The sequence below is a fragment of the Ornithodoros turicata genome, chromosome 1, assembly GCF_037126465.1.
Source record: "Ornithodoros turicata isolate Travis chromosome 1, ASM3712646v1, whole genome shotgun sequence".
Classification (NCBI taxonomy): Eukaryota; Metazoa; Arthropoda; class Arachnida; order Ixodida; family Argasidae; genus Ornithodoros; species Ornithodoros turicata.
The window spans coordinates 117,665,815-117,684,015 of NC_088201.1; the positions used below are offsets into that span (position 1 = coordinate 117,665,815).

General features: G+C 45.2%; 1 protein-coding gene across 1 annotated transcript in view; it reads left to right on the forward strand.

The window, feature by feature from the left end:
• Positions 1-1,210: 1,210 nt before the first annotated feature.
• The window catches only part of LOC135378558 (venom metalloproteinase BumaMPs1-like), a 95,220-nt gene continuing 78,229 nt past the window's right edge, over positions 1,211-18,201 (forward strand). The window contains exons 1-2 of the mRNA XM_064611606.1: positions 1,211-1,328; positions 2,785-2,963. Coding sequence (XP_064467676.1) covers positions 1,280-1,328; positions 2,785-2,963 — 228 coding nt within the window. The 5' untranslated portion in view covers positions 1,211-1,279. The remainder of the gene's footprint in view (positions 1,329-2,784; positions 2,964-18,201) is intronic.

Here is an 18,201-nt window from a genome sequence, read left to right on the forward strand (position 1 = left end):
CAGCGGCGTTCAGAATATGCCACCGTGTGCTAGAAGAACCCCATGCTAATCTGCGCGATGCTGGAGTTACTGAACATCGATTCGGTATTCTTGTACTCAATACGTTTTGATTATTGAAACATTACGAAGTATTCCTCACATTGCCTCTAATGAAAAAGAAAACGGTATACTCTAAGTATTATTTCCCACTGGAAGAAGAAACCCTGCATGACGCAGGGTTTCATATAATGACCTCAAAATATTGAATCTGCATCGTACTAAAGTACAGGTAGCGAGACTTTTACACAATTGCTACTGACGAGTTACCTGCACAGCTCTAACAGCACTGTCGGTGCTGCGGCACTTCGTTCCAACTTATCGGGATAAACGTAAAATAAACTTACTCGCACCGATGTGATTTTGCATTCCAAGTTGATCAGCAAACAGGGCAATAGACGCGTAGAAAACAGGCAACCGCGAATACCGAAATCCATGCGGCTCTGACGTCACAGCAAGTGCCTCCACCAGTGAGGAAGCACGACAGAGGTCGCGTGCTTACGACTACCAATGGGAATGTCCGGAGCTTTGATATCAGGGTTTGACGAATGCTTGCCTGCAAGGGTTTATAACTTAGCGAGTACGATACGTAGATATATAATAGAAAAATTATTTATTTATTCCTCGATACTCTAGTGGGCAATACATTGTGTGCATGATGTAATGATGATCCACCTCTATCAAAGTGTTAAAACCCCATTCCCTTATGGATCACTGGATCTCCACTGTGACTTCGAATTCAGAAGAATTCGACGGCAACGTAGGGGTCATGCATTGTGAATATCACAAATGACAACATTGGCCACTAAACGTCTCAACCTTCTGCTGTAATATAAGTATCCTTTATGTCATTGTGTTCGCATAATTGCCTGCTTACTCTGAAGCATTTCCTAATATAGTTTAAACCTAATAAGGTTTTCTGTGTAATTCACATGTCAATTGCAATCAATCATGGCTTGGAAACAAATAAATGTTAATTACCGGGCCTCGAGTGATCAATAAGTGTACTGACATGCGGAAAGTCAATGACTCGCATTCTGACAGAAAAGTTCATTAACGTAGCGCACCCGTACAAAGTAAATTGCTATTGTATAAAGTGAAATTAATAAATATTGTTTTTTTAAAGAGAATATATCCTAACCTGTTGCAATATGTCACAAGCATTCACGTTGACAATAAAACTGTGCTAGCCTCTGCCAGTCTCATTTCTTAGTATCGCCTCTCTTCAGTAGCTGCACTTCAAATGTTGTGGTGTAGTTTCCTTGCCCTGTGGTGCTTCGCTTACGTCCAAGGTAAGGCTCTATTCTTTTTGCTCCGTGTTAGCGCCAACAAGCAACTCTGTCTATTGGCGGCGCATAGACATGAACAGATGGAGAGAGGGCAGCAGGAACGAGTGGAGGAAGGATGGGTTAATATTCGTCCTGGGCCGATTTTGGAGGGAAGTGTGCCGACGTTAGTCTCGGAAGTCTGCCGAAAAAACCAAATGAAAACCTCAGACAGCACAGCCAGTGCCGAGATTCGAACATACGTCCACCTAGTCTGTCAGCGTCCTCTCACACACTTCCCAGACTCAGCGTGAAAGGCGATCATCCTAACCGCCACGCCACGCGAGCTCGTGGTTGAAAACAAATCACGTTTCGGCCCATATATACACGTTGATTAAACTTCTATCCGATGAAAGAACTTCACCTGCAGTGTGAAGTGGACTCTCATCCACACGTATATTAGCTAGGTACCATTGGTAGGTCGGGGGACGTTCACGGTAGATTTCCTGGAAAGACGATCGTGCTATTCCTTTGGAGCGTCTGACGTGACGCTTGTGATATGTGCCTGGATAGCTTCTTTTGCCTTATTGTTTTCGTAGACTGCTTTCAACCTACTAAAAGCCGCTAATCTCAGACGGCCTATGAAGTTTCATCCTTGTTAACATTACAACTGACGCACTATGATAACACCGAAAGAGTTGTCGCGAGCCTATAAGAATGCTCAGGACGTAATGATGGCTCCTCGTTAACGCAACCGTATGTTGTTGACAGAACAGTGTACATTTTGGAAATGTGATGCCGCCGCGAATATGTGTTATATCGGCCAGCAATGAGTATGCAGAAAACCGGTGTTTCACAAAGAAGGCATCTCCGTGAATGTAATGGCCGACGTGTTTTTGTTGTTTTCAACGTGCACAGCGAATCTACGAGAGTACGCTGTCGTGACAAAATTACGATATCTTCTCAGGGTTCAATACTGAGGTATGCTTAAATATTTCAAGGTGATAGGTACGCACCGTTATGAGATGGACTGAGCTAATGAAATATGAATTGATGCTATATGTACTGTACGGTTGTTGCGTGAAAATCTTGTAAAGTGATGAGTGATTAATACCGGCCATCACTTCCTTGGGATTGCGAGTGTATTTTTGTTCGAAACTTCATCATAAGCACACATTCGAGAAGGTTTTACATTTCTAAAGAAGAGAGAGAGAATACAGCGGAGAATATTCCGTAGAAGAGAATATAGCAATGCTGCACAATTTGCCGATGGTCAGCTGGGTCATCTGAAAGTAGAAAAGTCAAAGTGTCCACTGTTCGTGTTCTCCTGGGACCTTCTCATTTAGATGACTTGTACAGAAACGCTCGCAGCGCGTCATAATCACGTAAAAACATATTAGCCACGGCGGCTGCACGCGTTTCCTACATTTTTTTAAAACTTTGCTACCGTTTCTATCAACATGGTATATCACGTTACACACAGCTGCAGCGAGAATTGTGCCAACGTTGGTGTATCCAAGGCTACTAGAAGGTAGGTCATCAGATGGGCAAAAATTGCTTCGCATCAACGACGACCTTACTCTGAGCCTGGAAAGGACATCTGTGTTCTCCAACCCACTGACACTAACTACCCAAGAAGGAAATGAGCTGAAAGATGTGCACGTAAGTTTTCGCACCTATAAACTACACTCAGAACGAGTTTTCGTATTTTCTATTATTTCCTTGTGTTCGCCGCTGGTGGTCACTGTTGTGCTCACATTTGCTGAATCTTACTAAGTCCTTCTGCGCAGAATATGTTTTTGTCACCTGAAATCATTGCTTCTACTTCCCAAGAACGACAGTGGATTCATAGCTAAATGTTTGCGTAATCACGGTGTCACCGCTCCCGGTTGCGATACTCAATGGACGATTGCAGCACCGTCATTAAAGGATTATCGAATCTGGAGACATGTGTATGAGACCGATACGGTAATGTTTGGAGCCGCTTCACAGTCTACTTGGTCAAATCTCACTTCCGAGAACAGCTTAGATATTACAAAAAACGGGCCTCTGCAGCTAGGGAAGCCTCAGCGATAGTGACATTATGATGACGGAGGTCAGGCACACGAATGGGACCACAACGCAGGCGATTGTTTCCGGGCTCGTTGGTTTCGCGTTCCCGAGTGAAAGACAAATGTTTCCCTTATGAGCGTGAGGTCCGACGAGACCATGCCGCATGGAATACGGTGTTACGTCCCTGGCTGTACGAAGACGTCCGCCGCTAACCCAGATGTGACATTCACTAACGTGATTATAATCTCTTAGCGACCTGCTGACGCTCGCCCTCCCGCGCTGATTGGTCTTGTCTGTGTGTTGTTTTCCCTTCCATTCCCAGAGAAGTAACTTCGAGCTACTCTCAACATCCCGCGTCTAATCTTACCATGCGTTACGTCAGATTGCACAGACAATACTCTACTAATTCGCGCCGGATTTTCGGCGTTATCGTCGGCGATGAACAAGGAGTAAAACGGCGTAAAGTTTAGGAATTGGCCGAAACGGATGTGACTGTCCCTTTAACGTGCCGCTACAAATCTCGTATCTTCAGAACCTCACTATATCTCTGTGATTGCAATCCATGTGTGTCCCAGTGTATACTCCCAAAATATTGTTCCTCTATTCAAGCAAAGGTGTCACAAAGTTAATTTCTAGTTTTGAGGAATGTGACGTCATGTGGTGTCCGATGCACCCCTACGCCTCGCAATATTGCTCCCTAACGTCATTTCCGTCTGCTCACTCTCAAGGCTTGGTGAAAAGCTAGGATGCTCGCGTTGTTGCAACCATGGAGTGGTCAGCTCTCGGTGACGTCATCACCCTCTTGCAGAATTCGAAGCTATGCTGTTGTGCGGCTTGTTTCCAAAATGTTGGAAGCGCGTATTCAGTTTTGCTGGTGTGCCGGGATGGATATTCTATATGAACGCATGGTTTCGCGGTTTCACGCTATAGGCGTGCTGCACTCTGACGAAGTCGAATCTTTAAAATTCGAATTTAGAGGAACCATGGGGTTTTAATGCGCGAATTTTTGCGTGGAGAATCCTTTTCCTGTGCTTCATCGACTGCAAGTACGAAAGAGCTCCCACAGTTCTGGCCGGGGAACCCTTTAAGTCGTCTCAGTTTGGAAATGCGCATATGAAACTACGCAACGTGGTCGTGGGGTAATGCGGGTGAAGATTAGGGTACGCTAACCACAACCTCAATGAGCGAAAAGCATCGCGCACAAAGTTAAGCATTCCGTCCAGTGATGTCAATCCAAGGTGACACAGCCCTCCGAATCGGTGTTTCTGGATGCGAAGCGTAAAGTGCGTGTACGACAAAAGGCGGGACGCCTCATCCGACCCGTCGCAACACAAATCACCCTGGGATGAATTCTACCGAAATAAGTGGTCGCTGCATCCCTCTAGGACGCGTGGTAGCGCGTCACAGCAGCCTAAATATCGTCAGACGCCTTGCGGCGACATAATGTGAAACTGTGCCGACACTCGCCTAGAAAGTCTGCCGTGAAACCTCAAAGAACACAGCCGCTGGTAGGATTCGAACCCACCACCTCCCAATGTTCAGCACCACCTTGACTACCACCAACCAGCGGACACTTTTAGCTACTCAGCCATGCCGCTCGTGCTGTATTTTATAATAGGAGACAAAATACGTGTTGTATACTTTTTGTCATACAAGTCCCATCAATCCCCTTTAAGCCCCTGTCGCGAGAAATCTCCGTTGTTTTCTGAACAGGATGTAATGTTACGAAATAGGTATATGAACAAAGTAGGAGAATGCATCAGAACGTGCACGTGAGAAGGGAAATATCTCCTTGACATACTGAAGGACAGTAGATAGTCAAAAACAGGAATGAACCTTGCACCTTTGCTAGTTTGCGTGTCTTATCGCAAACTTTAAGAAATATTGTCCTTCTTCTCAGAACAAGTTTGCTTGATTACGCATTTTTCTGTAATTCTTGATGTTTTTGAAAGAGGTTGAAAAATAGTTTTTCAGCCATTCAAATTTTCTAAAAGTTTTAGATATCTGACATGTGACCGGCTGCGTGGCTGACAATGGCGGAATCACTCTGGTTTACATTTCGCAAAATAAACTTCGAGAATAAACTCCTCGAAATAAATTACGAAAAAATCCACGTGTAGAGATAACGCCGTAAAACTCAACTTTTGCAATACAAACGCTTCAGATTCAAACTTTCAAAATAAATCGTCTCTGATTGGTCGACAGGCACGACAGCCTTACAGCAGCGAAGGCTTTTGGCTCCCGAGTCTCAAAATAGTTCCCCGCAGGGTGAGGCTTTTTGCGGTGGGCTGGGAACGAGAGTACCGAGTCTGGACGAATCGTTTACTGTATTCTCCGCCGGCTATCAGGATTCTGTTGACACTGCAGTTAATGATTTGTTCTGCTGCTCGCCTGTCAAATTTGAGTATGTCGAACTCTGAATTCGTGTCGTGTCACCAAATGAGTTCCCGATGTTGGTTCCAGCTATGGTGGACACCTGCTATATTATGCACATTGTCGCGAACATTGCCATTCTCCTCTAGCTGCCTTGGTTGTGAAGTCGTAGAGTTGAAAAGTGACGATCGACGAAAAAGCCTGATTCCGATACCGTGCGGATGTGTTGTATGTGTGTGTGTTCCAGCCTCAGAACCGTAGAATCGTGAAATCGGAACCTGCCTGTGGTTTTCCTTGTGAGCCTACGTTCTGATAAACGCAGGGAACAGGTACTGGACAGACTCTCGAAATGCATTTCTGCAAATAAGCTGCATATGAATGTGTAGAAATTGTGTGTTTGTTTGCAAGAAAAAAAACTATTTTCTCTCCGATAAATAACTTGAGTCAGCAGAGGTGCCCTAATTTTTTGTAACCAGCATATACGGTAGTCTCAAAGTGTAACGAAATAAGATTCTAATTTCAGGAACATCCACATTGATTCGCGCACCTTCCTAGACAACGATTTGCCATGCAAAAGCTGCAAAAGATGTATCTAGACGTAATACTTCAAACACTTTGTTTTCACTGGTCTTTGAATACCCTGGAACCTAAGTATACCATTTTCTTAAATACCGTGAAATTTTCTCACAGAAATGTTTGCATCTTTCATCTTTATTCACGTGGATATACAGTGCAAATTCTGGTTATCAAATGTCGGAACTGAAGAACACCAAGCGCAATAAGTAACTGAAATCAGAAGTGCGAGAAATGAATGGCACCCTCTGTTGTATTTGTTTGCCTTCCTTTCTCTCCTATGATCTTCACACTCAGAAATCCCGAAGTACGTTTATTAGCAGGTCACTCTTTACGCCAAGCACCCACGGCAAGAAGAGGTCTAAAATTTATGGTACCAGCTACTTGATTGTATGGTACCCTTGCACCTCTTTTTACAGCTTATAAATATTGTGCTGAAATATGAAATCACTGTAAAACTTGCATCCTGTGCGACATTACATTAACTGTGCTGCTTGCAGTTCTGCAGCGTTGTTTCTTCCTCACGTTCAAGTGAACAGGCAAAAAGAACGTTCCGAGACTTACTCTTAGACAGCCATTATTTCGGGGCCATGTCCTCGCACTAAATGGTCACGAGCATACTTTTGAAAACTATAGCGGCACATAGAGAAACCGACGTTGCATTTGCACCAACCTTCTATTTCCAATAATTAAACGAGACCTAATTAGTACATCCACTTCGGATGTAGAACATGTTGTCATCCCTTATAACTGCAAAAATATGATTTCTCTAAGAATAAAAAAATCAGTCCATGGACACGCTATATGCACCGCACCTACCAGAAATTAACCAGTGCTTGCTGAAAATATACTGGTATTTGTGTTTTATGTGATGTATGGCCCACATTTTCTTTTTGACCAGCTATGCCAGTGTGAGAGCTCCTACGCCAGACTAGCTAATTCCTCCTCTTTGTCCTCCATGTTGTCACATATATGTTACGCTACAAGGAAGCTAGCTGGTACCACAGTACCAAACAGGTGAATTAACATGAACACAGTCGCATAGCAGAGTGAATAACAACCACCATTATTGACTTAGTTTGCTTGATCGATGACAACTGAAGGTGGCATATTTCTTTCCTCAGATTTTTTTATTGGTTTGTTCTAGCTAAAAACAGGAGCCATACACTGAGCAGCAGGGCATAATAAAACCATCCATAAGCATCACTTTGCCTCTTTGGCTTTGGCAAGCGTGGCTTTGCCTCCACAAGCATAACTTTGACATAATTGCTTTGTGCCGTGATAAAGGGTACTATGACTGTGTTCGCAGTACCATTTAAAACGTTGGCCCCTATAGGGCTAGACTGTAGCCCCCTATTGTGCGCAGATATTCTGATGCCTGCAGAGCTGTAAGCTGTTCTTCCGGTTGAAAGAAAGCTTGAAGACTGCATACGTTGTGGCTGCCAAAGAGATACGGTTGGAGAAGAAATTACTGTACGTAAAGCACAGTGAGGCATGCTCTACCCAGGCCACAAGGAGGTACAATTAATTTGAGCCACTTCCTGTTAATGCAGCAAAAACACCTATTTCCACTGAAAGAAAGACTGTGGGCTTTTTTTCTGTTGTGGTTGAAGGGCACACGAGATCATAATAAATTGTTTCCAAAAGCTGTTGCGTCGCATTCTGACATGATCTGAGCCAATATGGTCAGCTGATGCTATAAGATCTACAGAAAACACATGCCAGCAGATTCTGAACATGCTACAGGAGAGGGTACGCCCTTGAAATGATGAGATTTGTTCACTTTCGAGATGACTTCAGGTATGTGAAAACAGTCATAAATGTTGACAAAGCTGTTATGAAGCAGCGACTGCAATTAATCTGTAGAAATGGGCAGAACGGTTGAATGCAGAATTTGTTCAAAGTGTGCTATAGCGTCATACAGACGGGATATGAATGAGCTGACGAAACATTTTTCTTGCGTAAGAGCAAATACACCTGTAGGTTCTCAAAATCTTTTTTTTTTGCTTCCTAGATTGCCTCAACTGACAAACAAGCTGCAGCACATGGTGGCTGGTTATGGTGACAATTATTTTTATTTTTTTTTTAATGATAAACAAACCTCTAGATTTTCAATATGTTGCAGGAGAGGACTAGTTATACAAATAAGGGAAGATTTTTTTTAGACGGCCTATATGTGAATATACTATCTGAAAAAAAGTATTTTTTGCAAGTGCTCGATATTCTCAAACACATGGTTAAACAATGAATATAGATCAGCGTGATATTTTTATGTGAAGCTAATCACAAGCAATCAGTTACAAGCATAAATAATCTGGGGCTCCTTCAAGAATGCTAATTTGTCAGAAATTTATTGTAAACTTGACGCCAAATGTGCTCCGTTCTCCAGTTCTCACTACGTCACGAGATTTATTCTCGTTTTGCATGCCCTTTGGTGTGGCAGACCCCTTGCTTCCCCTCTAACACCTGGCAAGGAAAGCGCACAAATGATGTATATGTAGATGTCAGAAGGAAGCTCGTAATGGACAACTTCATATTTCGGCACAGTTTAATGCGCCCCCATTGTTCAAGAAAACAAAATGATGAGTTACATTCGATAGATGCATCGTCTAAAAAATTCACACAATTTTTTCCAGTGATATTTAAGAGAGGCAAGCTACATCTCTGGCTGGTTTTGGCTGGAATAGCCCATATTGACAGTTGCACAAGCTGATGTATGTCAGCATTGAAAACATAAAGGAAAAAAGGCAATTTAAAATGCCTCACTCAATTCACTCCTTTTCATAGCGTACACCTTGACAGGTGTTTTTTTTATCCTAAAATGGTTTCATTGCCAAAATCCACGAGAATGACCGTCATCACATTAACAAGTTTCAACTGTATGCCAAGTAATAACAAACATGTGCTTACTTTTTCTGTTACTGTCTTTTGTGTTACTGTCTTACTGTTTCTGTATTTTTCAAGTACATCGTTGAGTTGCACGCTTCAGTGAAAAATCACTGCTTGTGATGTCACTGCTGAGTGAGTACGGCACTGCTAGTGACGCAACATGTGATTCCAGTGTCTTTCACCCCACCCCATGTTATGTCGTGAACAATTAGCATCAGAATCAATGAGCTTGCATGATGCGCTTATGAAGGGTAATTTCATGTGTGACGATAAACATACTGGAGTGCTAATTTACAATGTAGTTTGTGGCTGTGGAGCACACTCATATTCACACAGTAAATTCAAAAACACTCTTTCTGGGTAAAAAAAGGTGTTTTTAAGCAAATACACCTTTTTAATTCCACAAAGATAACCAAAGGCCGCAAAAAGGGTGCTAAAAAGGTGTATGAGAAAATACACTCTTTATTACACCAAGTGCTCTATCAAAAAGGGTGTTCTTATGCGTTTACACCTGTCTTTACACCCTTCAAGTAACACTGGTGTCGAAAAAGGTGTTTACGTTATATACACCCTTTCTATACGCTGGTGTTGAAAACGGTGTTTTCATTCGTGAGAGAAAAATTACATTGGCTTGACAGCTCCGCTCACTAGGTAATCACATTATAGACGATAGCTTGAGTTGAAAACACAATATTTGACAGGGAGGGATGTCAGGAAGCTCGCTGATATCTTGAGTCGTTACAGGCGTACGTGTTAATTGCAAAGACACATGTTCGTCACCGTTACAGACGAGTTTTATCGCACTAAGCTTAGCGAGTATACTCCAACGAACTGCATTTCAGTATATGATCAATCTGGTACGCCAATTTAGGCTACAGAGAGTGCTCGGGCTCATTACAGGCATCGTCTGAAGATGGCAGCATCGTAACGCCGCTCATTTCACGAGCACGGACGGCGTTACGATGTTGCGATCTTCACCTCTTCCCTTACATATGTCCAACTGTTTTGTTTTCATTTTATTTGAATTGTTCTTTTTTTTGCTCACTCACAGTGTTGCTAGGACGATGAGGGTTGCCAGTGACGCGCTGCGCTCCAGTTTAGGTTCTGTGTGGAACCACGGCTGGAACTGTGCCGTCGCTAGAGTGGTTGTTGCCATACAAGCAAAAACGTCGGACCGCATGGCTCGGCATGCTGCCGCGGGAGCTTACACCCTTTCGAAAGGGTGTAAGAGTGTTTAACACCCTCCTAAAAGGGTGTTTAAACAGGTGTTTTTTGCACAATACACATTTTTTAAAGGATGTTACAGTTGATGCGGTGTAAAAAAGGGTGCCAGCCATAGGACAAAAAGGTGTAAGCGGTTTATACCCAAAAGGGTGTTTTTGAATTTACTGTGTATGCCATGTGAACTAGAGGAGCATTTTCTGCCATAAACATTAGATGAGCGAAGACCCCAAAAAATGTAAGCACTGTTTACGTGCATTTGACAACCTGCATTTTTATTACTGAGAGGCCCTCTTCGTAGCTAGAGGGAAAGGGCGCTGGCAATGTGGCACATGTTCATAACATGTAGAACCAGAGACACAGAAAAAGATTGACAGCGTATCATGATCTCAATCATGTCATTGTGTCCGTGTTACTGTCTCCTGTTCCGCATTTGTTAATCTTTTTGTGTAGTTGCTGGATTTTAGCCCAACAGCTATTAGAGCACATCCAGAAAATGCAAGGCATACATTTCGTCATTCTCCGCATTCCTCATTCAAGTAACGTTGAAGAAGTAACCATGCGAAGAAACAATACAACAGTGAAGCTGGCTTCAGTACACTACAACATGTCACATGTAACAATATACAGTATGCCTCAGTGTTTCCCAAACCGTGTGTCAGGACCCCCACTGAGGCCGCGATAGCCCAAACGGGGTCCAAGACAGTGTTGCGGATTTGGCCGCTCAAATCGGATTTAAATCAAATCCGCATTTTTTCTGAAGGTAGTAAATCAAATCCAAATCAAGTCGGGATTTAATTTTGACACGTTAAATCAAATCATTTTAAATCTGGATTCCTTTTTCCGGACCTAAATCAAATCCGCTTTTAAATCCGGATTTATCGAATCGTTTAACAAATCCGGGAGCCAAAATTCGTGCAGTAACATTACTAGACCTATAACCGTGTCTACAAATTACTAATACTGCACGTATTCACTAAACAACGTTTAAATAACAGCGTGACGTGGCACAAAGAGCAATAAATTTCGTCTGATTGACGAGGATATAAAGGGCCAACCTATCAATCCGGTGGCCGAAATTTTATTCATATTTTAGGACATAAATTTGTGAGTTTAGAAAGACATTTTCGGTTACGCCTGCTCGGCGTGTACCAGACTATCAGTCACCACGTATCAGCCTGTGTCAGGGGCGGATCCAGACGCTCGGTTGGGGGGGGGGGGGGAGGTTTCTTTGTCGGAGCACGTAGTGGGGGAGGAGGGAGAGAGAAATTCAATGTATAAGCCGACGTTTTGGGGGGGCGATTGGGGGGAGCAATTTGGCGGGTTGCTTCTACTTACAGTCGTCTGCTCACTCTACCACAGGAGCTATATAAATGATATCTATGCCATTCGATAGAGAATGAGTTAGCGGTTCTAATGAATCTCCTTCAAGGGAATGCGTGTAGCCGCCCATGAACAATAAAAGTTCGAATTAGTACATTTTTTGCCGGAAGTGCTGTGTTCGGGAATTTTTTCGTAGCGCCCCCTTTAAAGTAGGAGTCACGGGACTTTTTCGGCATGCTGTCTTGAACCCATATTTTTTATCAGCCAAATTTTAAGGATGTGGTAAAACAAGAAGCGCGTTGCTATGAGGTCAAAGTTGGGAAAAAATTCGAACCAACATTCGCCGCCGCAACCTTCCGCCTCTCCATATCGGCAGCGGTTCATCGGATGGAGCTCGAAATTGTTGCATTTGTCATCAATCGAGATGCTATCTAACATATATTTTTTTCATAGAAATTAAAAAATGTCAATTTCCCACCCTTGTCGACTTTAAATGGAACTACCCAAGAGTGGACAGAAGGCGACCTCACTGTGTCACCTCTAGCGTTCGCAGGCTTCGTGCGGGCAACGGGCATGCCGAGCGTGCTTTCTCTTAAAGGTTGAAGACGCGCAGCCATTTCGGATCGTTGGGATCGTTGAATGTGGATGTCGTATTTCACGCGCGACCAGCCGCCGTACGATTCGCTGGAAGCTAACACCGGCCGCGTTTTGGAGGGCATGAGTACTTCCCCCAGAGCTAGGCAGTCCCGAGCATTGCACAAGCCCAGAGCTGCGTCGGCCTGCAGTGTGATAGCATTAGATTCCTCCCCACGAAAAAAAACTCGTCCTCCGTCGTTTAATTCCCCGTTGGCTCAGACGGCACTCCTCGCCGGCGCGTAGCCGACAGCTGGCCACTCCGCCGCGCGGAATTGCGCAATGCCAGTGGAAGAGGGGCGCAAAGGGAAGCCCAACGAAAATACTGTAATGAATGAATGATGGGAGTTGAGTTGAAGGCATGCAGAAAGAAAATCATCCGCACTTTCTGTTGCATTGCCAACACGTAATTCGTTAGGTGCCCTTAAATTTTTGTGTTTTACACCAAAATAGAAAAAGTGATACTGATAAAAGTGTATTGAATCGTAGATGACTGGCTCACTCTGGGAGGGGCGGTGCACAACCCCTATCTCCATCATCACGTATCGTGTTGGTGTTGATTCGGGCTTGACGGGGCATGAAGAGTGTGGAGTTGGTAGGTATGGTACACCTTCACAAATGCGGATTTTGGGTCAAGAACCTCCTCTTCATTTAGCACCGGGCGAACACGCCTGAGTGAAGGAATTCCTATCGCGGGCCTAGGCTCAGCTACGCCCAGAAACACACGCCTGCGTCGATTTCTACCATCAGTACTCAAAAGACCACAGGTCGTTGGTTACTATACCCTGGGGGTCACAATTAAATGGGTCGTTAACAAATCGTGGGACATGTTACGAATACTTATACTAAACATGTAGCCCATGGGTCTATTTTAATGCTGACGTTTCGGGGCTTTGTAAAAATTTTCCTCGCGCAGTACAGACTGTTGTAATCAAGGGGAAAAAAAAAGAGTATGCGAGGAAGAGTGGCACATCTTGCCATGATTGTCCGTGGGAGTAGGAAAGGCTTGCCTTTCCGAAATCATGAAATGATAGGATGTGATATATTTATTGTTCGTTTTTACTTTGTTTTGACGCGAATGCGTGTACCTATATGCGTTCAATATGATGGCGAAGACCAAGAATTTCGCGACATGATTTGGCAAGCTTGAAACGGGTTGCTTGAAGACTCAGCTAGAGGTCCACTGGAAAGGTGCCGTCCAATCGACAGAATAACGTTAACTGCGTTCAAAGAACTGCACCTGGTGTTCCCTCGGTGCGGTGAGGGGAAGTGATTGGAACAAAACGGCTACTCCTGCCGCTCTGGAGAGAGGACGCCGCTAGTGCGTGTGCAGATTTCAGACAAGGTCACATAAATTCGCGTAGGATGCTAAACGGCGCTTCGCTCAATTTCAAATCCATGCATCTTGTGAGGGAGCTTGGCGAAATCCACGCGCAAATCCGCTGAAAAAGGGGCGATTCAATCCAAATCCAAATCATTAGTGGAAAATGCGATTCAATCCAAATCCTGTCCATATGTTTTTGCGCAAATCAAATCGCAAACCAAATCCGCCAGCCCTCCGGTGGATTTAAATCCGGATTTAAATCAAATCCGTGGATTCAAATCCGCAACACTGGTCCAAGAGAAAGCAGATGTGTGTACGGAAGGAAATACCCTGTGCTTGCTTGCGCGCTTCCACGGATGACCATTTCGAATACGTGACGTGCCGGGTTCGACTGCGGATAAGTTTCATTACGGTGAGCAGTGTGTATATAGCCTCGAATGTAAGAGTTACCATGGACCCACTCATAGCTCCCTTCAGTGCTGTACCTTCACCCATAATCGTCTGTGGAGACGTGAACGCACACAGTGTAATATGGGCAGTGTTGTACCCGTTACCGAAATATGGTATCGCGATACCGATACTCGTTACTTGAGTAAAAACTATCGAAATACCGATATCGATACTTCTTAATTAACGTTACTGATACTTCTTAACGTGATACTTCTTAAAGTAACGAAGTACCGCTACCGTTATTAAAAAAAGTAACGCGATACTTTGGGCGATACTTTTGTTTGAAGTACGCATATGGCGCAACATGGAAATATGCTTACGTGAACAGTTTTGCAGTGAAACGACAGCATATTTCATATGTAGCTCGGAAACTTTATGCTTGACTTTTATCAATAGCTGGTTCTTGAAATCGTCTCCTGCCATCCTTACAAGCCGTGTTGTCTCCGGCAGCTGACAGAGGCCAGTGTGACAATTACGTTAGTGTGAGGCCCACACATACCATGGAGTCCAATGACCCAGGAATCCTATCCGAAGTTAACAATGCCACAGTATATGTGAGCGTGACTCAGTGCGACACGGCAGCTTAGCAGTGGAATCCAGAGCGCACTGTCAAAATCTTGACCTCTGTTCGTTGACCTCAACTCTTTTGTTGAACACAGCGTGGTTATTTCCTGCAGTTTCAAAGAAAAACGGTGAACACGTGTTTGGTATAATTTCATAATTCCGGTTACAGAGCACGTAGGCGTGTCCACAAGCTTCTTGTCGAGGGCTAGGCGGACCATTGACAGGGAATAAGAATAAGAAATATGGTCGGTGAAGAAAAGGTGGGGCAAGTATCGGTATCGGAAACGATGCGTTACTATAAATTTGTAACGGAAATACTTTTCCGATACCGACTTAAGAAAGTATCGCGATACGCACTCCGATACCGAAAAAGTATCGATTACTGTAACGGCGTTACTTGTAACGGCGATACGTACAACACTGAATATGGGGTAGTGAGCACACCGATGGTCGCGGCCGACTGTTTGAAGCTGTTATGGACGAGTTCCACCTTGTTGCCCTCAACGACGGGTCACCAACGTTCTTCCGTGGCACGCGTTACCATAGCTCAATAGATGTCACAATATGTTCCCGTGAAGTTGCCCGTGAGCTCGAGTGGTGCACCTATGCTGACTCGAATGGGGAGTGATCATATCCCAGTGCTCATCACACATCATGCATCCAGCCGTCTTAAGAAACAACGACAGGTGCGTGTCACAGATTGGAGGAAGTATAGGTCCCAATCTGCTCAACATATAGCTGGCGCAACAACCGCTGAAGAATTTATTACTGCCTTGAAAAGCACAGCGGAGGGTGTTTGTAAGGTAGTCTCAGTGCCCGAAACGTATGCTCGGGCTGACGTGGAGTATGAACGGTTGCGAGCAATCCGACGACGAGCAGAAAGAAGATTCCGCCGATCTGGGAGCCTATGCGACTATCGTGAAGCGTGCCGTCTGCAGCGTCTCATCTGGCGTCACTTACAAAAGTTATCCCAGCAAGAGTGGCAGTCGTTCTGCTCCACACTTACACCATTTATCCCCGCTACACGTGTGTGGCATATGATAAAGGCACTTGGATAAACGAATACACAACTGTATCCGTTCAGAGCACTTGCCCTGCATCGAAGCTCCGATGAGAGATCCATCGCAAACGAATTCTGCAGCCTGCTTACTAGGCCATCCGAGGCGTCAAAGACTCAATCATATCGCCTGTCGGAAGAGATCGCCAAGAACACTACAATACTGACCGAAGATGCCTCTCCAGGTGCATTGGGCCTGAGCTTCACTCTTGCCGAGCTTAATGCAGCGACACAATCACAAAGCAGCAAATCATCACCGGGTCGCGACGGTGTGACGTACAAACATATCCGCTGGCTGGATGTCGCAGCACAGAAGACTTTACTAGATATATTTAACAAAAGCTGGTACGATGCAGAACTTCTCACATCGTGGAAAGTAGCCAGGATCATCCCGGTCTTAAAGCCAGGGAAATAACCCCGAGACTTATCATCCTTCAGGCCAATAAGTCTATCGAACTGTGTATGTAAAGTGCTAGAAAAGATGGTTCTAAGCCGACTGGAGTGGTTTTTAGAGACGGAGAAGCAATTCCCAGACTTAATGGCCGGCTTTCGCAAAGGCAGGTGCACCATGGACGGGATCCTGGACCTAATTACCTTTGTAGAACACGAGCGCGCCGATGGTCGGATTACGGTCGCAGTGTTCCTCGATATCCGAAGAGCGTATGACACGGTAAGCCGTTGGGTTGCGGATTTTCTTCGAGGGCGGTCTGTATACATGAAGACAGAAGATGGAGACAGCGACAGATACGACCTCCCGAGCGGAGTGCCACGAGGCAGCGTTCTCAGTCCGTTGCTTTTCAATGTGGTTATGGCAGACCTTCCACAGCACCTGCACAAAAATACACACATCAGTATGTACGCCGATGACATCTGCCTATGGACATCGGGCGTACAGTTATCAGCGCTGCAACGGCGGCTTCAAGATGCCCTCGACTGTACGGTAGCATTCTTGACGCAGAGGGGAATGGACATATCTCCCAAAAAGACGGTCTTCCTACCCTTCACACGGAAAAAGATGAACAACTTCCAATTGCAGCTCTCGACACAGGCGGTCCAGCGGGTTTCACATCATCGCTTTCCGGGAGTTATAATCGACACACAATTAACATGGGCCGCCCATACCAAGTATCTGAAGGGCAGAGCCGACGCTCGGATTAACATACTGCGGCATCTCACGGGGCCCCGGTGGGGAATGTCAACGTCGTCACTACTCACTGTGCACAGAGCCCTCATCCAGGAAATGGCAGCGTATCACCTTCCAGTTCTGAACAACATTTGCGCTACCTCGGAGAATATGCTGCAAGGCGTCTTAGCAAGGAATTTGAAGGTCTGCCTTGGGGTACCAAGTGCCACCTCTAACACACTGACCGTAGCAGAGGCCAAAGAACCTCCATTCGAGGCACTAAGGGTGCGTGAAACGGTTCGGCATTATCTTCGCCTGTGCACTCAGCATGATCACCATCCCCTGGTGCGGAAGCTGCTTCGCCGAAACTCTTCTTTCTTAAAAGCACTCTCTCCATATCGACGTACATTGCCAACAGCACGGCCGCAACAAGCGGACCCACACCCTCCATGGACGCTACAGACACCTCCTATCTGTACCACCGTGCCTGGGATCAACCAGGGAAAGTCAAGCCTCCCGCCTTTGGCCATGAGACGGTACTGCCTCGAATTGATGGAAAGGCACAAAGGCCGTGTAGCCATCTTCACCGACGGGTCCACGACTCTATCCGGGTCTGCCTCCGCATTTGTAATACCAGAGCACAAGAGGGAAGGCATAGCACGATTGTCTCACAGGACCTCATCGACGACAGCGGAGCTGGTAGCCGTACAGCTAGCCATGACTTACCTTGCCACGCTCGAGCTGCCTGCGCAATGGATAGTGTACTGCGACTCTAAAGCCGGCCTTGAAGCTATCTCATCGTTCTTGGAAAAAGGCCGTACGGCGTCAACAGTACGAGACCTCCTGTTAGGGTATCGCAAGTGCACAGACATCGGTCACGACGTCATTCTTCAGTGGATACCTGGCCATATTGGCATAAGTGGTAACGAGAAGGCTGACGAAATGGCGAACATCGCACACCTGTCATCGACAGAATATCTTGTCACGTTTTCAAAGCAACACATCAAATCTCTCCTAAAATCTATGACTGACGACATCCGCAGAACAAAATGGCACCAAGCCGACAGTGGTCCGTCACTGCTGCGCACGCTAGACCCGGAGCTGAATTTTACCATACCTTCAAAAACGCCCAGACACATAGAAACTCTCCTGCATCGTCTACGCCTGAATGTGCCCTATGGCCGCCAGTTTCTTCATAAAGTGGGCAAGGTGGACTCGCCCAACTGTCTACTGTGCGGGACAGTGGAAAACACTGAACATATCATCATGCATTGTCCAAAACATGCTGCACAAAGAGGCATCTTGAGGCAGACTCTTG